This window comes from Rhododendron vialii, chromosome 5a, assembly GCF_030253575.1.
Source record: "Rhododendron vialii isolate Sample 1 chromosome 5a, ASM3025357v1".
In the NCBI taxonomy this organism is placed as follows: Eukaryota; Viridiplantae; Streptophyta; class Magnoliopsida; order Ericales; family Ericaceae; genus Rhododendron; species Rhododendron vialii.
In genome coordinates, this window is record NC_080561.1 from 39,034,725 (window position 1) to 39,058,984 (window position 24,260).

General features: G+C 38.5%; 2 protein-coding genes across 3 annotated transcripts; both read right to left on the reverse strand.

Annotated features, from left to right (window-relative positions):
• Window positions 1-3,684, reverse strand: LOC131327902 (O-fucosyltransferase 19-like). The gene is made up of 8 exons (XM_058361023.1): window positions 3,331-3,684; window positions 2,440-2,512; window positions 2,274-2,344; window positions 2,112-2,200; window positions 1,875-2,007; window positions 1,551-1,783; window positions 642-1,118; window positions 1-349 (listed from the first exon to the last, which is right to left on the reverse strand). The coding sequence occupies exons 1-8, from the start codon at window positions 3,682-3,684 to the stop codon at window positions 109-111; spliced, it is 1,671 nt and encodes a 556-aa protein (XP_058217006.1). The 3' UTR covers window positions 1-108.
• Window positions 3,685-5,456: 1,772 nt separating this feature from the next.
• LOC131326762 (uncharacterized) lies at window positions 5,457-11,351 on the reverse strand. 2 transcript variants are annotated; one of them, XM_058359637.1, is made up of 7 exons: window positions 11,171-11,351; window positions 10,828-11,040; window positions 9,400-9,451; window positions 8,558-8,889; window positions 7,706-7,847; window positions 7,397-7,522; window positions 5,457-6,071 (listed from the first exon to the last, which is right to left on the reverse strand). In XM_058359637.1, the coding sequence occupies exons 1-7, from the start codon at window positions 11,211-11,213 to the stop codon at window positions 5,687-5,689; spliced, it is 1,293 nt and encodes a 430-aa protein (XP_058215620.1). In that variant the 5' UTR covers window positions 11,214-11,351; the 3' UTR covers window positions 5,457-5,686. The 2 variants fall into 2 exon arrangements, with proteins under 2 accessions (XP_058215620.1, XP_058215619.1); XM_058359636.1 differs by having other exon boundaries at window positions 10,828-11,043; window positions 11,171-11,346.
• Between the last annotated feature and the right edge of the window lie 12,909 nt (window positions 11,352-24,260).

Consider the following 24,260-nt stretch of genomic DNA (forward strand, 5'->3'; position numbering starts at 1 on the left):
TTGAATGGTGAATAACCCGTTCCCATATTTTAAACACGTTCGAAGCAATGCGCTTCATCTACACCTCACCGGGGGAAAAGTAGGAAACATATCTTTGTGAAGCAGCTCTTAGACTTGGTCGATCCAGTGGAGCCTAGCGTCGCTGATTCTTCCGTCCTGAGATCTATTGCAAACACAACCCGGAAAAGGGTTTGCGTAAAAATTCTCCTCTAGTCTTGGTGATTCACCGGGCATCCTAAGATATGGTTCTCCAAGCCTATCCGAGTGCCACTTCTTAACCTCCGAAGAGAGCTCTTCCCAAGATATAGTACCATCATCCAGCTGATCAATCAATCTAACCAAAAGTTGTCTGAAATGGCAAAAAAAAAAAAAAAAAACACACACATTTTGTGAATTAGCTCAGAACTTGATTAAGTACTGCTAGGAAAACAAGGCCTAAGAGGAGGCAATTAGTTTGGAATGCAGGTGAGAAAAGAAAAGAAAAGAAATAATTGGTGTTTCTCACCATATAACATCACTTTTGGGAAGAAATTAATAGAATGCAGTATATGATTTACTATTTCTCTTCATTACCTTCCATTTCTTACAATCCAAACAAGTCAGAAAATCCCTCAAACCAAATGGGCAGTAAGAGAATGTACCTGTCGGGGTTAATAGTCTTCCGGAATCCTTCGAACCTCCGGTGCCCTTGAACCGCCTTTGCCATATTGCCATCATATGTGTAAAGGAAAACATCACTTTCGAGTGCTACGATGTAATCTAAGGCAGCAAGTCGATTCTGGTACTGCTTGAATGGCTCAAGCTCTTCTTTTGTTGCAAGCGTGGAATGGGAGAAAATGTTTGGGTATTCCGAACGGAATGCATCCATGATAGTACTGCCATAAATTTCCCCAGCAACAATGTATATCGTTGTGGAGGATGGATACCCCATGGCCTTGAGGAATAAGGCTGCCTCCCTTGGGATCATAGGGCATCTCCCTTGGAGCCGTCGTTCTTTGCTGTCTATCTCCTTTTCTTTCCAGTGCGTGACATTGTATCTCATAGTACGGAGCTCCTCCGCTTCTGATGCAGTGAGATTGTGGCTGCAGCCGGTGAATGCAAGCATGTCTTTCTCATATCTGCAAACAAGATCGATCTACTGAGTCGCTCGATCAATCAATCAATTAGTAACGATCCATTAACTATGTTTAGGAACGAGATTAGGAAAGAAAAGAAACAAGTGATTTACCTCTCGGCCATTCAGATTTATCGATCAGTAAAGAAGTAGAAGATCATGTGTGGTACAGATGTGTGAGAATTCTATCTAACTACTATAAAGACTAAACATCTAACCGTATTCCTTTTATCACCAAATCTCACCATATCTTCTAAGAAACTTATCTGGCAAAATAAGAGCGTACGTTCGCTAAGTTCTCTTTCACTCCCGGCCCATTCCCACCATTTTCTACCTTTTCTCATCTAATTTATAAACCACTGAGTTCTCTGTTCACATTTCTTTCTATTTCTCACCAATTCACACAAACCAAATCGGCTGTCGGGTAGCTAGGTACCTTAAGTGGAGGGCAACATGTGGCTGGTTCTCATTCCTTAGTCTATCTACCAATTTGTGTCCAAGCTCCTCAATCTCGGATGTGTATCTTAGCGCATCATAGCTGGCGCGACATCTGAGCCTTTGTAAGGTTGTCGCGAGGCCATTGTTCGCAAGTCGTGAATTGGTGTGAGTGAACTTGATCACCTTGTGTTGTTTCAGCAACTGAAGCATCTCTCCGCTGTAGTAACTAGCCTGCACATGATAAAACCATCTAATTAAGATCGAGACAGGCCCAAAAGAGAGTTGAAATTGATCGATGTGCTATGGACGATAAATTCTAGACCTGGGACCAAGAAATAGGGGTAACTAGAAGGGGCTTGATCGCATCGTGGCTAAGCGGCAATGATTCAACTATGTCTATATCTTCTTTTAAAACCTCAACAAATTGCTTCCAATCGAAAATATCCTTAAAATCACTGCGCATACAAAGTATCGGAAATTTATCAAACGATACATCGAGAACGAATAGAGATCGAAATCTCAGCAAAACAAAAGGATAGCTAGGGGTAATGTAAGGTACCTTGGGTCTCTCCAAAAAGATTCATGATCAAGAGAAGGAAGAACCAGTGTGGCATTCATGATCTTTGCAACGGTAACCATATCGCATATCTGGAAATGCATCATCAACAAAGAGTTTAAGAACATGACTGAACATGTCATTTGAGCTGATATTGAAGCTTACCCCGATTCTCATTTGATTCAACCCGCCATTGGCGTGAACTAAGATATAGCCATTGGTTCCAGAACCCGTCCCTATATGAAAATTTTGAACGCGTAGATCAAATAATGATCGATCTTAATGAGAATTATCATTGACGAAGGGGGAAATGGATAACTGCGGAGCATACTTATTTGAGTCTTCGGCCGAGCAATGCACTGATAGTAGCTATCGTTGATTGGTTTCGTCCAGATTTCCGGCCTCTGTAAACAAAAGCAAGATGCAAAGGCTAGCTAGGCTGACTGGAAAAGTATAACATACAAAATTTTACTTCTTTCCTCTCTTTTTTTTATAAGCTGATGTCCGGGCCAGTTTACGCGCACCTCAACTAATTCCGGGATCCTGAAGGTAACGACTGAGCATAACCCCCAATGGCCCCAAAGTTTGGAATGTTTAGCCTTCGTGGGAATGAAACATGTGACCTTATAGAAGATTACTTACTGTTTTCTCACAACCACTTGGTCAAATCCCTTGGGGTTTAATACAGGTTAGACTCTCGTAACTCGATAAGATTTCGTTTGAATTTCCTCATAAATAGGAGGTTTGATTTTCCAAAATACTAATACTCTATCAACTTGTATAGGAATATCAATGTAATCATGGGCAAGACATGCATATTATACAAGCCATTATAGAATGTTTTTGCAAGATCAAAGCCGATTGAATATTGAATTTCCTAATCACAGTTCTACTTTTCTATGCTAAAAAAGTCCAAGATTATTACTATTTGTGTTTCTTCTTCTTTCAGTAGCAAGTACACATCCCATTTACTGTGGGTTTTTTTCATGTTGACAGGTCTTGTCTTTTCATTGTCTTTTCATGTTCGTGTCAAAATGGTCGACTCGAACCCTCTTAACTTCTTGTCGTGTTTGTGTAGTCAAAATGGTCGACTAGAATCCTTTTAACTCCTTGTCGTGTTTGTGTCATGTTAAACAGAGGTTTCCCTAATTTCCATTTATTCCCTCCGTTTCCTAACAGAAAGGCAAAAGCACGCAAAGACAAGTTTGGAGAAAATACTTACTGGGTAGTTTTCCAATACCCGTTTGGGCATAACAGACTCGTCTCTCCTCTCCCAACCACTTTCCACCATTAAAAGAACGTTAACAGAAAACACCACCACCATCATCAACGCCGCGAAAATCGAACGGCCCAGTTTCCTCCCCGAAACCAGCCATTGACAGCCTGTCGTGCGTGCGCAGAGAACGGAGTCATTTATCTTCGTGCCCTTTTTCGGCAAGAACAGAAAATGACGGACGCAGCCGTGACTGGCCCATTTGCTGTTGTCTAAATCTGGAACGCGGCGGTGGGTGGCGGGCCCCTGGTGTCTGGGATTGCCGGTGCATGAGGAGGTGGTGGTGGCGCCACCATTTGACATTGGCCGTCGGTCAAACAACAGAGAGAGAGAGAGAGCAGCTGCTTTGTGTTTAAGGTGGTGGAGTGGTGGTAGAGTTGTGTGGCGTCTCTCTCTCTCTCTTTCTCTTCATATATATAGGCAAAACATGTTGAGATATATGGGTCATTTTTAAGAGAAACTTTTATGGTATTCCCTCGTAATTCTCTTCTCGCACCCCTCCTGACACACACACACCCCCGGCCCCACTCCCTGCTTTTCGAAAATACCCCCAGAAATACAATAACCCATTTTCTCATATTTCTCTGTTATTTACTAAATAATCTTTATACTCCTTTTTTCATTTTTATTTATTTAATATTATTTAAGTGTTTCGATTTACAATCCGGTTGAATCTTATCCATAACATTTTGATTATTTGCTCCATTCATTTTATAGAGTTTGGTGAGAACCTTATCCATACGAAAAATCGTGTTTATTGGACTTTATTTGATACATGATCAGCACACTTGAAAATCGCAAAAAAAAAAAAAAGGGTTCCGATTCGGTGTGTTTTTTAACCCAGTTTTGGTTTTCTTCAATTTTCACGTGTGCTAATCATGTACCTACTAAAGTTCGATGAACATAATTTTTGGTATGATTAAGGTTCTTGCCGAATTCTACAAAAATGAACGGAGCCGATCATCAAAATGTGATCGGAAAATGGCCAGAATATGTGAAACAGACCCGAGGGGATATCCCCGGTATACATAAAAGTTTCTCCATTTTTAAAATAAAATAAAAAACCACTTGGATTTTTGGCTTTTTTTTGGGGGTCTTTATTTAAAGTCTTTTGAGTTTATTAATTTTGCACCAAATTTTCGTGGTTTATTGATTCGTTTCGACGACAGAAATTAATGGTAAAATAAAAAATTATGACAAAAAACCAATTTAAAAAAAAAAAAAAAGCTCAAAAAGCTGAACTTCTGGAATTGACGAGTGAACTTGAATTTCGCCAATAATCATAGCAAACTATGATTTCAACAGCCAATATAGCAATGGTGGGCTTGCTGTAAAAATTTCAAGAATAATGTTATTGCACTCATTTGGACTATTTTCCCATAATTTTGATTTTTCAATTTTTTTCTCCTCAAGGATGAGAGCAGAGACGATAATTAGATGGGATGGGTGAGGTGGTAAGATTGGTTAAAGGCTTAAAGCTAAACTTCTTGTCAAATTTTGTCAAAATTTGGCCTTAAATTTAACTATCCGTGGAAAATACATTTTCCATCTTTTTAGTTAAATTTTGACAATGGCAAGGGATTCAACATTCCAGCGGACTTGCTCAAGATACCTGCAGCCATATTTTGCTACTATCTATATGATACAAGCAACAATGAGTTTCTCATGATTGGAATTTTTTAAACTCGTAATCTATTTTTAAGCATTTGTGCCGAGTAAAAAGGCCGAATTATCGGCTCAATATAGGTGCATTGATAGCCATATTTTGCCATGCGACAGAAGCAACAATGAACTTTTCTCATTATTGGAATTTTTCTAACTCAGAATCTATTTTTAATTATTTGAGGACCCCGATTAAAAGGCCGAATTATCGAAGTAGTATATGTTAATTTTTCTAGCATTGTCAATTGTGTCGTATGAATGAAAGTGACCCGATCTTCTGATCCCTGTCCCATTTTTTACTAGAAAATGTAGTGACATATCTGGCCTCGTTCTCTGAAAAAAAACCGACCATTACCGAGCACAGACGGCCTAAATGGGCCCAACACGCATGACCCCAATTCCTAAAAAGAGCCTTAAAACAAGCAAGCAAGATTATTTTATTCCACCAAAGCTGAGGAAAATGTAAAACAGGAACCAATTTTTCCACCAAACGGTACAAAAACAAGCAGAAGCCTGAAACGAATTATACTGGAGGACTTCATAAGAAAGAAAACTGTGGCTGCCGATAAATCACCAGAGCTAATTCGGTGCCATTGCGTAACTCTCTAATACTCCTCGACTTGGAGATGGAAAAGCCGATCAATTATATTTTCAACCAATCCAAACAAGGGCAGAGTCCCCAGCAAAACCTAGCTGGGTAGTACTCCTTCAAGTATACCTCTCTGCTAAAACCAATGATATAGAAACTGAAAGGCCGTTTACGATCAACCATAGTGACACGAGTCACCGGGACAACAGAGATTGTATGCCTCTCGCATATCACGCGGGCAGTAGGTGGCACTGGGGACCTTTCGGCAAGTACTTCGGAGGAGAACTTGTTTAGGAAGAATGAATCTGCAAAAAAGGCGGGAGTACACTGATAGGCTTGAGTGTTGCATAACTGGACCCCTTTGGCTCTGTGGAACACATCGTCTGGAACTGAGGCAGCTCCACTAGTTGCACTTACTTTTCGAGTAGCGATAGTCTTCCTGGAAAGGGGGAAAATGAATTAGATCCTTAAACCAAGGTATGATATCGAATCATCGATAGGAATATACAGATAAGAGATATATATCTGCACATGCATAAATATATACAACTGGAAATAAGGCACCAACAATAATTTGTACTGTCCTCACCAAAGGAAGAAAACTCTCAGGCCTTGACTGAAGGAATTCTCGAAAGACAACATAGGGTAGGTTAGTGGCTGCGATATGTGATAGCATATTGTTATTTGTTGCTAAGGAACCAGAATATTAGAACCAATACGTCCCATAGGCAAAGATGCAGAGGAAATCAACTATAAAGAGGATAGTGCAATGAGCCGGCTATTTATTTTTACTCTCATCAGAAACATTAGACCTCCAAAATAGGCCGTGAGGCTTAGGTTGGCTTATAAGAGAAGAAACCGAACAATACCAACAGGGTCATAATACACCTACTATGGTGAAGCAGGCAACTCATGGGGGGAGGGTTGCCAATTTGTTAGGTATATAAATAATAAAGTTACCCCTTTTTCTAACAGCTTAAGCTTCTAGATGAGATGGCGAATAACAATCTAATACAGTATCAGAGCAAGCAATATATACTGTGTTCAAATCTAACCACCAACCTGATGATGAAATACTTGCACATGTTTAACCCGTTTATGGAGGAGAACCTAACTACACAAGGGGGAATGTTAAGGGTATAAATAAAAAAGTTACCCTTTCTTTGAGGGCTTAAGCTTCTAGATGAGATGGTGGTTAACAATCTAATAGTGTCATGTGCAGAAACTAGGTTTGAATTTGCGACACATGGAACCCCACAACACCCAGCATATAATGATATGTAGGTAATGCAGTAAACAGTCTGAACCAAAATCTGGCCAACCCACTATTTACTCTGTCAACATGAGGAGGCATGCCATTTTTCACACTCCAGCCAATCGCAATTTGGGCCTCTAGCAAGGAAGTGCCCAAGGCCAAACTCCAGTTTAACTTAAGTTTTTCCTGATGACTCTTAAGGAAAAGGACAAATCTGAAGGATTATATTACTTGACAAATCAGTTAAAAGAATTTAATGTCACTCCCCGAGAATTTTAGCCAAGATAAGAGAAAAGGATATAGACAAATTCTGCAACAGTCACTATTTACCGAACATGTGGAAGTTGATCTATTGAAGCTCATCTCTATTTCCTTTCATCTCGTCATTTTCTTTTGGGTTGTTGAGGTTTGAAGTTTTAGGGTCATTCCTGAAATTTGGTTTACTTGATGGCTTTTCCTGCTTTATGGCCATGCAGGTACTGTTTCATCAGAAAACAAAGCATACATACCATTTAACTATGGCGATATTGCGTTTCAAGAGAGAACCACTGCCTTTACATGTCTGACATTTAATCAAACCACGAGATCCACAGGTTGCACATGGGATCTTTCCCTTGCCATCACACTTCACACATCTGCAGGGACAAAACCATCCAATAAATTATGTTACACCTGATTCAGACATCAACATGATCTTAAGATCTAACTACTAATCAGGCTCTATTGTCGACCAAGAAGCAACTGATTCATGAATAAGAGATTGCTTCCACATTCATGAATAAGGTAATTAATAGCTCTATGGAAAATTAAAAGCTCACATTGAATCAGATCCATCCTTATGAGCAAGCAGACCCCTCCCATAACAGGCAGGACACTGCAACATCTGATTTTCCTTGTAAAATCCAGGTTCTTGATCTGCATTGCAAGTGGAACATACAATATTCCCTCGTCCTGTACAACCTACAAACAAGCTAAGGCCGCATCAGGAATCTACAATCCTGACTGCTGTAATATAAACACGTGTACTCATAAGAAGAAAATGCATGTTACGGCTTTTAGTATGATAAGAATACTGACAAAGATAACCAAAGTGAACATAGTTTCGTATTGCTAGGGTATGGAATGGGTGATCGCTTAATGTACATGAGGGATCTCTCCACCTAATAGCTTAAGCTTTTTGGGTTGGATTCAATGGTTCTATATGCTATCAGAGCAGGGCACAACTAGTCCCCCACTTTGGAGGAAAAACACCACATCCTATGATGATTTTTTTCTATTGATATCTCACGAGTCACGATGTCCGGGCCAGCATACGTGCACCTCAACTAATCCCTGGGCCAATCCCACCAACCACTAAGCAGGAGGCCATGTAAAGCCGGAGCAAATCTCTGCTTAGACTGGCCCCATAAGAGGGCACCCGGGGGTTTTGAACTTGAGAGCTAAACTTGGGGGATGTTAGAACATAGTCTCACACTGCTTGTGTATTGCATTCATGGTCGCTCAATATACATGAGGGTCACATCTCCACCTAATAGCTTAAGATTTTGGATTGGACTCAAAGTTTCTACAATTAGTGGCAGTAGGAATATGGCTTAAACGAATGTCAAAACGTCAAAATTCCATCAACCTAACTGTAGAAAGCCCAATATTGCTTAAGAGTTAACCCTTACCTGAGCATTTCTCAATAGCTTCAGAATGAGGAATCTTGGATCGCGAGTCTTTGTGAGGTGTAAATAAAACAGGGAATTCAGACCTTAAATCCAATTCCCAGATTGCAAGTTCTGGACCCTTATCCTTTCCGTCAACGTTGCCACCAAGGAATGGCTCTATTTCCGTAACTATTTCCCTCTCCTCAATAAAAGTCTCTAAAGTTCCAACATAGACATTGCAGTCTTCCACTGCCTGAATTTTCCAGGTTCGAGCTGGACGACTTCCCCAACAGCAACGATGGCCAACATGATCAATAAGCAATTCTCGTATTTCAACCTCATCCAGTATTTGCCTACACAAATAGGTCAAGAATCAAATGTTGATGCAGCTAGATAAACTGGTGCAAGAAAATTAATGGCTAAAGCCACTAAACTGTAAATGCAATCCCATACAGCAGGCAGGCCCATCATTCATAAGCAAGCCAAAGATAGATACATGCCAGAATCAGTCCATTTACAGTTTTTCGAAAACTCCAACTAAGCAATTCCACTAAATCTCCATGACACAGCCATGTACTTCTTTCTTTCTTTCTTTCTTTTTTCTTACCATTATTCTGTGTGATTGTAGAGCTAAGTGACCACCATCATAAAAGCAAAACGGATATGCAAGACACCTAGCATAGTCTGCCTTGTATCTTTCATTTGGCTAAAGCAACATATGTGCAATGTTAAGCAGAAAATAGCCACAAGAAATAAACTGCATGATCATGTTATAACTCAAAGTCACCAAACAAAAAAAAGAAGCTATGAATCCAATTAACCACTGAATAATTCCTTGGAAAAGGAATGTTCCTGAACCTCACCTCTGAAATTCATTAGTTCCACCGTATCCACCCTCATAAACGATATTTTTCTCTGCAAGATGTGGATTGCATTTCATCAGCCATACGGCTCAATAAAAAATGGTAATTGCAGGGAAGCAAACAATGAAGCTATGCAGTAGCCCAAGTTGATCATCATGCATTCTAATCATAAACACATACTGAAATTTTTGAAACTAAACAAAAGATGACATTGTGAAAGCTAGCAGCATGAATCAGACCACTTCCAAATTATTCATGTAAAACCTGGTGGCCTTACCAACTATACAATGCAGGAAAACTACTTCACAAGTCAAAATTGGCTAAAATTTCATTTATGACTTCCATGTCTAACTAAGCTATGCCACACACTATCCTTGATTGACCTAAAGGTTAATCCAGCTCAAGCAAAAAAGAAGCAGGTCAGTTTCTTGTTATGCTGCTTATGCATGTTTCCTTAGTTTGTTTAGGTTTGTCACTTAGTTTTTTAGTCTAATTAAAGGCATGTTAAGACTATGAATGAAAGCTAGGTTCTTGATAATTACTTTTCCAACAGGTTATCGGCAGAGCAATGCGAACATAACCGCAAGATGCAAATTACAAGCAAGTTGAAAAACACCTTCATAATTCCCTTCTTTCTTTTGTTTCGCTAGAATACGAAAGCACAACCACATCCATATCTTACTTCTCTTGTTCCAGCTCATCAGTATCATACTTTATAGACTTATAGATCTTTCATGACTTAAACAGAAACTCCCCAGCTCCGTGAAACCTATTAACATAACTCTCTAGTTTCCTAGCAATGTAGGAGCCCCATCATAAAACTGTAAAGGGGAAAAATTAGAACTTCCTTATGGGTTTTGCAGTGAGCAAGTCCTTTTTTTTTTTTTTTGATAGCCAGGAAATAGATTAGGGACATATTTACTATAGACCTGCGAACGCAGTAGTCAAGAAGAGTGACATGATAGTAGTGGATAGTCGGGCTAGGGGAAGAGGTGGACTAAACTATCTTTGGATGCCTTGATATAGAAGGACATGAGCTTACTAAATCTAAGTGAACATGTAGGCCTAGACAGAGCTCAGTGGAAAAACATGATTCATGTAGCCGACTCCAATTGATTGGGACAAGGCTCGGTTTGGTTTGGTTAGGTATGCCCGCCAACTTAGGCGCACCTCGACTAATCGTGGGATCATAAGCCCACCGTCGAGTAGCAAGGCCCCATCGTGGGATCATAAATCCACCGTCCGCTAGCAAGGAGCCCACTTGAAGCCGGAGCAAATGCTCCATATGGACCGGCCCCAAAGGATTTGATAAAGCTTTGCAGGGCTGCAGAGTTTTTAACCTAATCCTGTTTAAGTGTATCTATGACTGCGCTCATACATATCGAATACATTGTATAGCATTGGGATCGAATTGAATTAGGGATTTACCATTAGGATCAGGTTCAGGGGAGCTGATCAAGGGGGCGTGAAGAGAAGGAGGGTAGTATCGATCGGAAGAAGTAGCAGTAGCAGCAGCAGATCGAATCTCGTCGACGCTGACTTCGGTTCCGGCCAGAGAAGTCGCCGGAATTACGGAACCTGACCTCCCCAGGTACTGATACGAACTCAGCCTCTCGAGTCTCCCTTTCTCCTCGCTCTTCCCTGCTTCAAAATCAAAATTCCCAAAATTCACTCATAATTGGACACCCAACAGATTAATCACGAATGAAAGAAACGTATTGGGGAGATAGGAAAAAAAGAATCAAGCGTGTGAACTGAAAATGCGACGTACCTGTGAGCAAAGGCTCCTCCTCCATTTTGTTTTCTTGTTCCATTTTCTTGCCGGTGAGAGAAAGCGGAGATCAATTATGAATGAAGTGATGAATGAATGGAGGTCGGGGAGTGTATATATACACCATAACATATATCTCAAGGGAATTTTTATTGCCGACAACTCTTGGGCCTAAGAGTGTGAAACGGCTCTTGGAGCAGCTGCAGGACTAATTCGAGGTGCGTGCAAAGTTGGCCCGGAAGCAAAGGCTTTGTTCATTTTTCATTTTAACTTTGTTTTGTTTTTATTTTTTAATTATTATCTTAATTTTTTAAAATTATTATCTTATTTTTTTAATTATTATTTTCATTTCTTCTTTTATCTCTTTTTACTCATTATTTTTCCCTTTAATTATTATCATATTTCTTACTACATTCACTATCAAAACTAAAATATCGAAAGATGGAAACCAAATAAAGCCAACAACTCTTGGGGCCACCTCATTCCACGCGTAAGCATGTGAAACGGCTATAGGAGATACCATAAGGATTAGTCTGAAATGCGTGCAATCTAATCTGACCTGGACACCCTGCATTACACCAAAAGAAAACATATACATTTATGTCAAAATATCAACCGAATTTTTCCTTAGTCGTTAAGGAAACAAATCAGATTACGGTACTAGTAAATAATGGATATTGAGGATGTGTCTTTTGTCTTTGAGATATCACAATGGGTCCACGCGCTGAGATGTGTTGAGTTTTTACAGGTTATGCCAGAAGATAACCTTAGCCCAGGCGGGCCGGGCTTGGGGTCTACGATAAGGATGATAAGGATGAGAAACGGGGTTAAGAAACGGGGTTCTTCCCTGACGGTCATGTGGGAGTGGACTTCTTCCCTCCAAATTTCAGCCCACAAGTCAAACAAGAATGCATATCTAACTAGGTATCTAAGAGCATCCGCAATGGGAATAATCAAAATCGATAACTAAAATGTGTCACGTCAGCATTTGATTATCCATTTAGTTCATAATTAAACCTAACAAACTTGATCTCCACATTGGCTATTTTTGTATCCCTATAACCCCCCCCCCAATACGCAATGCATCTATATCCAATTGCAAACGAGCTCCAATCGCACACCCGACCACACCAAATTATTCGTCTCGATGAGACGATTCTGTAAGGTGTTTTTTAATTTTTTAGTTTTGAATTTGGTTATTGGGTTTGGTTATTGAGTTTTGGTTACTGGTAAAAGTTGTTAAGTTTGGTTATTTAAAGGTCAAAATTTGATGAGTTGCTAAGAGGTTGCTAAGTTTGGTTATTACAATATGAGCACTTTTTTGAGCAAACATTGCTAACTTTAGCAACTTTTTAGTTTTGATTATTACATTGTGGATGCTCTAACTAGGTACTAGTTCGGATAAAAATAATAATAATAACTAGGTACTAGTTATATATATTTTTTCAAAAATACCCTTTCATCTCTCTCTGTCCGCATTTTCCCTCCCTTTTATTTTTATTTTTTGTACAATTTATATATTTACTTCCTTAAAAACACTAATAATTTTCAATTGTTAATTGTGTTTTCAATCCCAAACCCTAATTTTAATTGTTAATTAGAAGTGTTTTTAGCCCCAAATCCTAATTTTAATTGTTAATTACCAGTGTTTCAATTTTCAAACCCTAATTTTAACCGTTAATTAGCAGTATAATTCACATGCTCAATACACAAAAAACACAATTAACCATTAATTCACATGCTCAAAACACAAAAACTCAGTGCTCCATACACCAAAAACACAACTGTTACCCAAATTATGCAACCTAGAGGGGGGGTGAATAGGATTGCTAGTAATAATTACCAATAAAAATTTATCTCTAACAATATATGCAAACAATAAGTATGCAATCAAAATAGAGAGATAGAGAGATAGAACCCGTTTATAGTGGTTCGGTCCGGATTTGTCCACGGTCCGGCCCTACTCCACTTCTCCTCAAGCAATTACTTGAAGGTTAGACTAATCTTTAAAAGATTACAACTTGTAAGTCTTGCGGGTGCTTACAAGAACCGAATGCTTCTAGCTTTCCCGAGGAGCTAGCACAACCGCAAGAATTTTCTCCGAAAACTTCTCAAAAACAATAACACCCAAATTCCAACCCGAATTTGGTCTTCTAAGCTTTCAAGTGTTTGACTCAAACACTCACTTAGGAAATACAAGTATGTGAAGAAGGTATGAAAATTATCGCTCACGACTTGTACAAATTTTCTCTCAAGAATAATATGAAAGTGGAAGAACAATGAGAATTTTTGGCTTTGATCTTTTGAGAATTTGCTCTTGCAATAATATGGAATGTTGTAGCTTGTGTATGTTCTCATTAATGAGTTCTTGATGCCTTATATAGCCATCCATATGCTTCCTAGCCGTTGGAAACTAGCCGTTGGAACTAGCCGTTGGAAACTAGCCGTTGGAAACTAGCCGTTTGAAACTAGCCGTTGGAAACTAGCCGTTTGAAACTAGCCGTTTGATAGAGTGGTCATCCGGGTGGTCGTCCGGTTGTCACAGCTTTCTGTTCAGACAGCCGGCTTGTCAGCCGGTTCGTCAACCTGTGGCTCACAATTTCATCTAAATAAACCGTTAAAGCATGTATTGAGCTCAATAAAGTCTTTGTAAATATAAATCATGAATCCAAGAGACTTTATGCTATATTTCAAGGTCACGAAAATATTTAATTCGGGAATCGACTTTTCGATAATTTTGTATTTGCCGAATAAAAATATCATTGAATTAATCATCAAAATAATTAATAGAGATGCATATAAATTTTCACAAATTATAATGCATACATTTTTCAACAATCTCCCCCTTTTTGATGATGACACAAAATGATAGTTTTTATTCAAGTAGGAGTTATGCCAATCTCCCCCTTAATACATGCACCAAAGCAGTTATCTATGATCAACGAGTAATAGCAATAATCATCAGATCATAGCAAGCAATTTTTTAAATTTGCCCAAAATGGCAAGATAGATCAATTAAAACTTGGCTTTTTCTCCCCCTGTGACATCATAAAAAAAAACTAAAAAGAGAAAAACAATAGGGCCATGGTTCCAGCACCATGCCGCTCTTGCCCTGTAGCACTTTATCTTCGTTCATTGAGAGCTTGGCGTCCTTGATTTTCGTATTCTCGAATAATGGCTGCTACAACGGCAGCTATAATGCCAATCCAATACCACAGAGTATCCACATTTACATTCCATCCGAACCATGGTGGTATTCTCATGGTAAGTAACGCACACAGCAGAATGAAGATAAAGAGTTGCATCCAAATGGTTTGGATAAACAACCTGAACTCTGCTCGTTCGGCATCTCTTTCGTAAAACTCAAACGGTAACCCTTGCGGTATGTTTGCCATTGCTTGATGAGAGATTTAGGCCGAGAGAGAAGGAAAGATAGATAGATGAAGAGATAGAGAGAGTGTTGTTGAATTTATAGAGTATGCGAGAAGTGTTTGAGGATAAGGGATAGAGATGCGGCGCCGAATAGAGATAGGATAGGGGCGGTGCCGAATAGAGATAGGATAGGGGTGGCGCCGAATAGAGATAGGATAGGGGTGGCGCCGAAAAGAATAAGAATAGGGGAAGAAAATTGTGTTCGGGTGTTTATTGTTGTGTCCCCTTAATACATGCTCCCCCTAAAAGAGAGCTTTTTAAAGAATGCGAGGGGTATTACCGAGAATGATTATCCCTGCAAGCTTAGAGACAAGAAATTCATATCGGCGAAGTATATAAGAGACAATTTAAGCACTAAGCCATGAAGTTCATACAAACTAAGTGTAACAGACTTAATAAATCAGAGTTAGCAACGCAAAAGCTTGAATAAGTCTCAACCTCACGGTTGTCCGGTTGGACATCCGCTTGGACATCCGACTGACAAATGCAGGTTAAGTCCAGAAATCGTTTAAGAGGAGTAACATTAAAGACCATAAAACTGATTTTCTTCATACCAAACACAGGAAAATGAAACATATGATAAAATGTTTGGAGGGTGATTTCTTTATCAAGATCATTTGTACTCTCCATCAAGTATGATATTTACGAATTCAATCAACTCAACATTGAATCCAAAAAAAATTTTTGACATCAAGAACACAACTTTTTCATAAATGATTAGACATGCCGAGTTCTCGTCGAATGAAACAAAATTGTTCTTCACCAAGGGGTTTTGTGAAAATGTCCGCCAATTGCTTGTCGGTACTAATAAAGTTAAGTTCAATATCCCCTTTTTGAACATGATCTCTTATAAAATGATGTCTAATCTCAATATGTTTTGTTCGAGAATGTTGAATTGGATTCTTGGTTAAGCTAATTGCACTAGTATTATCACATTTAATAGGAATATGATCATATTGCAAATTGAAATCCTCCATTTGTTGTTTGATCCACAATATTTGGGCACAACAACTTCCGGCCGCTACATATTCCGCCTCGGCGGTAGATAGAACTACGGAATTTTGTTTCTTGCTATGCCAAGACACTAGAGAGTGCCCTAGAAATTGGCAAGTCCCACTTGTACTTTTACGATCAACTTTGAAACCTCCAAAATCCGCATCCGAATAACCAATTAAATCAAATGCAACTCCACGTGGATAAAACAATCCTAAGTCATGAGAACCGCCAACATATTTAAAGATACGTTTAATAGCTTTTAAATGCCATTCTTTAGGACAAGATTGAAATCTAGCACACATGCAAACACTAAACATTATATCCGGTCTACTTGCAGTGAGATAAAGTAATGAGCCGATCATACCTCGATACATCTTTTCATTGACGGCCTTACCATTCTCATCTTTGTCTAGCTTAGTTGATGTGCTCATTGGTGTGCTCGTTGGCTTTGATCCTTCCATGCCAAACTTCTTAATAAGTTCTTTCGCATACTTGGCTTGGTTGATTAGGATCCCCTCATTAGTTTGCTTGATTTGAAGTCCGAGGAAGAAGTTAAGCTCCCCCATCATACTCATTTCAAATTCACCTTGCATACACTTAGCAAACTCTTTGCACATATTATCATTAGTGGCACCAAAGACAATATCATCAACATATATTTGAATAATGAGCATATCTTTACCTTTGGCTTTAATGAAAAGAGTAGTATCAATTTTTCCACGAGTAAAGCCATTGTCAAGCAAGAATGAACTAAGTCTATCATACCATGCACGTGGTGCTTGCTTCAAACCATATAAAGCTTTTGAGAGTTTAAAAACATGATCGGGGTATACATGATCTTCAAAGCCGGGAGGTTGTTTGACATAAACTTCCTCATTTATGAACCCATTCAAAAATGCACTTTTCACATCCATTTGATAAAGCTTGAAATTTTTGAAAGATGCAAAGGCAAGTAATATGCGAATAGCCTCTAATCTAGCTACCGGTGCAAAAGTTTCTTCAAAATCAATACCTTCTTCTTGATTATAACCTTGAGCAACAAGTCTAGCTTTATTCCTAACAATATTTCCGGATTCATCTAGCTTGTTACGAAAAACCCATTTAGTACCTATAATAGTGTGATCAAGAGGCTTAGGTACTAATGCCCAAACTTTATTCCTTTCAAATTGATTCAACTCATCTTGCATGGCCAAAATCCAATTTTCATCATCTTGAGCTTCCGGAAAGTTTTTAGGCTCAATTTGAGAAACAAAAGCTTGATTTTCACAAAAATTTCTATGAGACGAGCGAGTGGTTACCCCTTTCGAAACTTCTCCAAGAATCAAGTCCTTTGGATGGTTTTGCACGAATCTCCAATCCTTGGAAAGATCTTGGTTGTCTCCCATGGCATCTTGAGGTTGATTAATAACTTCATCTTCTTTGATTTGAGAGCTTTCTACTTGAGTATCACCATCAACTTTTTCTTGAATTGTCAAGCCATGAATCTTATGTGTAATCTCTAAGTCATCATTATCAACAACATCCTTAGTAGCACAAGGATTAGATTCATCAAAGGAAACGTGAATAGATTCTTCAACAAGATTAGTGCGCTTATTATAAATTCTATATGCTTTGCTAGTAAGAGAGTAACCAATAAAGATGCCTTCATCCGATTTTGAATCAAATTTACCCAAGTTATCTTTTCCATTGTTTAATACATAACATTTACAACCGAAGGCATGAAAGTAATTAATGTTGGGTATTCTACCATTCCAAAGCTCATAAGGAGTTTTCTTGAGGATAGGCCTAATTAAAACTCGATTCAAAATATAGCATGAGGTATTAACGGCTTCCGCCCAAAAATATTTTGGCAAAGAGTTTTCACAAAGCATAGTGCGGGCCATTTCTTCCAAAGTACGATTCTTTCTCTCAACTACTCCATTTTGTTGAGGAGTACGAGGTACAGAAAAGTTATGACCAATACCATGTTCATCACAAAACTTTTCATATAAAGAATTGTCAAGTTCTTTTCCATGATCCGTACGAATGTTAGAAATAACAAATCCTTTTTCATTTTGAACTCTTCTACAAAGTTTAGTGAAATTAGGATAAGCCTCATTCTTATGAGCTAGGAACATCACCCATGTATATCTAGAGAAATCATCAACAACAACAAGACAATAATAGTTTCCACAAAGACTTGGAGAGCGAGTTGGTCCAAACAAATCCATATGAAGTAATTGCAAAGGTCTAGTAGTTGAAACAACATTTTTGGACTTAAAAGAAACCTTGGTTTGTTTTCCTTGTTGGCAAGGACCACAAAGTCTATCTTTTTCAAATTTGATTTTAGGAAGACCTTTTACCAAATTTTTTCTAGAGAGTTTTGAAATAGCATCCATACTTGCATGTCCTAGGCGCCTATGCCAAAGCCAACTATTTTCACTCAAAGCGGAAAAACATTTTATATCACAATTACTTAAATCATTGAGATTAAAAACATATACATTTTCAAGTCTTTGTCCAACGAAGAGTGTCTTGTTACTTTTGACATTTTCAATGATACATTTGGATTTTTCAAAGATAACACGATTTCCTCTATCACATAATTGACTTATGCTAAGAAGATTGTGTTTTAAACCACTAACAAGTAAAACATCTTCAATAATAGGAGAATTACCTATATCACCGATTCCTATGATTTTGCCTTTGTTGTTGTCTCCAAATGTGACATGTCCACCATCTTTAGGCGAAAGAGAATTGAAAGCCCTCTTGTCACCGGTCATGTGTCTTGAACATCCACTATCAAGGTACCAACTTCCTTCCTTGAGAGAACTTTTGAAGCATACCTACAATAGCACATCAATTCTTGACTTTTGGTACCCAAATCATCTTGGGTCCTTGAAGGTTAGCATTGATACGGTTCTTAGGAACCCAAACCTTTTTTGCATTAGAAGATGAGTATCCTTTCATAGGACATGTAGGAGAAATATGACCAATTTTACCACAATAATGACATGTCAATTTAGAATGGCTAGAAGGAGGAACATCTTTTTCAAAAAGATTTTTGTGTTGAGTGGGATTATAACCAATTCCGGCCTTGTGAAAAGAAACCATTTGTTTTCCAAGAAGAATGTCTAAACTTTCTTTTCCATTAGTGAGTTTTGAAAGAGAATTAGTTAAATCATCAATTTGTTTTTCTAAAGATTCGTTTTTGGAAGTATCCTTCAAATACTCTTTTTCTTTTTCCAAAGAGGTTCTTAAACTTTCATTTTCTTCCTCCAAAATATCTTTCTCTTCAATTAAATCATCCATTTCTAGTGAGAGATCTTTAGCAACCTTTTTAAGAAATTTGTTTTTAGAAACAACTTTTTCAAATTCTACTTTCAACTCTTTATAGGCAATAAACAATTCATCAAAGGAATAGGATGAGTCGAGATCTACCTCGTTTTCTTCGATGGCCATGAAACACAAGTTAGCGACCTCTTGTTGCTCATCGTCCTCATCGGAGCTACTATCGTCACTATTGTCCCATGTGGCCATCATAGCTCTCCTTTTGTCCTTCTTTGAATATTTTTTGGCATATGGACATTCACTTTTGATGTGGCCGGGCTTCTTGCACTCGTAGCAAATGATTGGATCCTTTTTGCTACTTTCTTCTTTGCCTCCATCTTTTCTTGAAAATCCTCTGCCTTTGTGAGATGCTCTATTTTTGAGGAGTTTCTTGAACGTTTTTGTGATGAGCGCCATTTCATCATCCTCACTTTCGTTGCTTGAATCCTCCTTGCTTTTTGATTTGCTTGTTGTACTTTTGAAGGCAAGATCCTTAACTTTCTTCTCTTTTTCACCCTTGAGGTTGTGATGCATTTCCTCCGTCATGAGAGATCCCATGAGCTTGTCCATCGTGTATTTTGAGAAATCTTTGGATTGTAGGATGATGGAGGTGGTAGTGTCCCAATTGGTTGGCATGGAACGGAGCACCTTCCTTGTCATTTCGGATTGACTGTAAATCTTTCCAAGAGCTTTTAAACCGTTAGTAATACTAGCAAATCTAGCAAACATTTGAGATATAGATTCATCCGGTTTCATTTTGAAGAGCTCATAGCTATGCACAAGAATATCAATTTTGGACTCCTTAACTTGACTATCTCCTTCATGTGACATTTCTAACTTATCCCATATTTCTTTAGCCGATTCACATGCGGAAACACAATCATATTCATTGGGAGTAATAGCACAAAAAAGAAGGTTCATAGCTCTATAGTTCTTTTCTATTGAAGTCTTTTCCGAATGACTCCACTCATTATCTGATTTAGGCATAGTCTCTTCCCCAACTTTCTTAGTAGGAATAATGAGACCATTTTTGATAATTTTCCATAGATCATAATCCGTGGATTGAATAAAGATCATCATTCTATTTTTCCAATGAGAGTAATTTTCTCCGGTGAACAAGGGAGGTCTATTGGACGATTGACCTTCGATACAAGAAACATTACTAGTGGTTGCCATGGATCTTAACTCTTAGATGGTTAAATCTACAAACAAGAGCCGAGGCTCTGATACCAATTGTTACCCAAATTATGCAACCTAGAGGGGGGGTGAATAGGATTGCTAGTAATAATTACCAATAAAAATTTATCTCTAACAATATATGCAAACAATAAGTATGCAATCAAAATAGAGAGATAGAGAGATAGAACCCGTTTATAGTGGTTCGGTCCGGATTTGTCCACGGTCCGGCCCTACTCCACTTCTCCTCAAGCAATTACTTGAAGGTTAGACTAATCTTTAAAAGATTACAACTTGTAAGTCTTGCGGGTGCTTACAAGAACCGAATGCTTCTAGCTTTCCCGAGGAGCTAGCACAACCGCAAGAATTTTCTCCGAAAACTTCTCAAAAACAATAACACCCAAATTCCAACCCGAATTTGGTCTTCTAAGCTTTCAAGTGTTTGACTCAAACACTCACTTAGGAAATACAAGTATGTGAAGAAGGTATGAAAATTATCGCTCACGACTTGTACAAATTTTCTCTCAAGAATAATATGAAAGTGGAAGAACAATGAGAATTTTTGGCTTTGATCTTTTGAGAATTTGCTCTTGCAATAATATGGAATGTTGTAGCTTGTGTATGTTCTCATTAATGAGTTCTTGATGCCTTATATAGCCATCCATATGCTTCCTAGCCGTTGGAAACTAGCCGTTGGAACTAGCCGTTGGAAACTAGCCGTTGGAAACTAGCCGTTTGAAACTAGCCGTTGGAAACTAGCCGTTGGAAACTAGCCGTTTGAAACTAGCCGTTGGAAACTAGCCGTTTGAAACTAGCCGTTTGATAGAGTGGTCATCCGGGTGGTCGTCCGGTTGTCACAGCTTTCTGTTCAGACAGCCGGCTTGTCAGCCGGTTCGTCAACCTGTGGCTCACAATTTCATCTAAATAAACCGTTAAAGCATGTATTGAGCTCAATAAAGTCTTTGTAAATATAAATCATGAATCCAAGAGACTTTATGCTATATTTCAAGGTCACGAAAATATTTAATTCGGGAATCGACTTTTCGATAATTTTGTATTTGCCGAATAAAAATATCATTGAATTAATCATCAAAATAATTAATAGAGATGCATATAAATTTTCACAAATTATAATGCATACATTTTTCAACAACAACTAACAATACAAAAAAATCTACATATTACACCTACTCCCAAATTTGAACCAAAGCAAAAAATAAACAGATCTAAATTGGTTCTTCGCCATCAAAACTCAAAATAAACCATAACAAACTCATCGCGGCGAACATGAGATCCGGCGGAAGCAGTCGCTTTCACCATCCATCGAATAGTTAGACAGACAGCAGCGGCGAATGAAGATGGGGGGAGGGGAGATTGGGCGGATGGTGGCGGGGCCGTTTTCACCGTTCGTCATTGGTGAGGATGGTGGCGTCGCTAGGCAAATGAGATCTGGGCGGCGGCGGCGGATGAGATCTTGGCCGTCATTGCTGACAGGCGGGGGGAAGGGAGAATGGGGCAACGGGGGAAAAGGCTAGGATGGTGGGAGGGGCAGAAGGAAAGGGCGGCGGTGAAAGAGGAGGGGGGGAGCTTTGGAAAGTGGGGAGAAAAATATTTACGCTTAGGTATTTATAGAGATGGGGATTGGGGTAAATTTGTAAAATTACACCAACAAAATCTATAAGGAAACACACAAAACGCATATAGGACTTGGTTGGCCATAAAACTGAAAAATAGAACCGACCTGTCATTATCCCATAAGAAACGGGGATTTTGGGCCTAGGCTCTATTTATTTGGAGGTAAAAAGGGAAAATGACGGCCAAGGACATGTGTTGATAATTAATACACACCAAAGACATGCTGAGAACATTTGTTAATGCTGTAAATGTCTTTGGCGGGTATTAATTATCAAAACACGTCATGAGCCGTCATTTTCCAAAATATTTTACCCATTTTCTGTTATTTCGCTAAAAAAGAAGGGGAAAAATATTGTCAAGGTAAAACATTTTGCACCAACGGAGTGAAAATATTTTCCTCTAATTTTGGCCGTAAGCATTTTTGCATTTCACCTTGATGGTTCGGCATTTTTCAAAACCCGCATATTTCATTCTCTTTTTATCCTAAATCATATTAGATCCAAAATGAGAGAGGAAGAGAAATAGAAAGAGCTTATTTGATTAAAATATTTCAGAACCTATAATTTGTCATTGTTTTGAAAAATATTTTTATATGCCAATTAAATACTGAAAATATAAATTTAAAATTTATTTTTAAAATATTTTACATTGTAAAATAATTTACATCGAAACAAACAAAACCTAATTTATTCATATTTAATTTCACACACACTTTACATCGACTCTCGGAACTTGCTTGTTGGTTTTTGGTTTTTGAGAGATGTTTTTTAAGGACTTGGCTTCTCGGCAGTTTTCTTATGGGGATTGCACTGTGCAATTGGACGAATAATGTCTCGTATCGATTTTATTTTCATGATCGGAACCGTTTATGCTGTAGAGTCTGTCGAGAACTTCAACCACATCAAAAATCATGTTAATCGGAAACTGTTTGATATCTGATCCGAGTGTCTTTTTACTTTACTAAATTAGATTTGATGGGTTTGATCCAGTGTGACAATATCCATTTTCAAAAACATAAATGTGATCCGATCAGGTATTAAACAGTTTTCAATTAATATGATTTTTGACGTGATTGAAGTTATCGACGAGCTCTACGGTATGAACAATTCCGAACATGAAAATAAAGTCAATAAGATTCTTTATTTGTCCAACTGTATGGTGTGGTGCAGTCCCCACTGCCGAGAAGCAATAATTCTACAACCACACCCTTTTTATACACCCAAATGCATATTCACACACAAGTGTGTGGACTTCACACACATTACATACTCTAGTGTGTGTGGGACTCATACACTTGTGTATATGTGTGTGTATTTGGGTGTGTAAAAAAGGTGTGATCCTAGAACTACTCGCCGATAAGTCAGGTCGTTTTTTAATGTAATATATAGTAAGTGATGAGAGATAGAGTGAAAATTTATTCAACCCCGCGTAAGGGCATTTAGAGAGAGAATTTTATTGAAGCGAGCTCGAGACGTTTAGAGAGAGAATTTATTGAAGCGAGCGCAAGAGTTTTGAATACCTAAAACGAACCAGCGAAGATCATCAAAGAAGGAAGGTATGGTTCTTCCCGCCCCCAACCTCGCCTCTGTCTCTCTCTCAATTCTCTATCTTCTGCGCACATATCTAACGTTAAGGTTGAGTGGCAAACGTCTCTGGTTCTCGGGTTGTCGAACATGGAGTTGGGAGTTTCTCTGTGAATTTTGTCTTCGGTGATATATATGTTCGTGTGTATGGTGTATAGATATATGTATTTACATGTCTTCTCTCTCTCTCTCTCTCTGCACAAACACACTCACGCACCTCTTTTCATCACAATAAACCGGAATTTCCCGAAGCAAGAATTAACGGTGTTGAGTGTTGCTAATGCTATCTGGGTGTTGTTTTTCGCTTCTTGACATGAATCTGTTTGTTTCACGCATTTATGTTGTGAAAACTAGCCATTATCCGAGCCTGCGCAAGCTTTGGCATAAAACCTTGCTAAATTATTAGTTGCACGTCAGAAAATTAGTCGTACATACATTCTCCGAGTGCAAACCTATGCTCCCCCTTTTGTTGTATTCTTTAATCTTTAAAATGCAAGATTATTAGTTTTATTAAGTGATGGTAGATTTCTGTAACCCTCCATTGTCCATTTTGTGATGTTATCTCTAGGAGTAAGAGAATTTGCTAGCAGCCTGGAACAAATGAACTTTGCCCGGTTTGTTGTACGTGACAGGTGAATCCTGTCGTTCTTGGAAGGGTGCTCTCAGATTCTTGGAATTTGGAATTTTTTTAGAAATATATAGTAGAATGAGACTCGGGCACTCAGTTAATCATCATCATCATTAACATTCATGATGATGCTTGATTCTCGAACAATCTTTCTGGCAAAAGTGTGCTGATCTCTTGACTCTTCCGTCCTCATGCATCATTTCAATCCCTTGTTGGTATTCCAAACGTACCAAATTTTTCCTCCCGAAGGTTAAACTGGGATGTTGTTAAGGTTTGCTTCGTTGCGTTGACTCATAGGAAATTGGATATGGATTTTACTATTTGAAAGAGT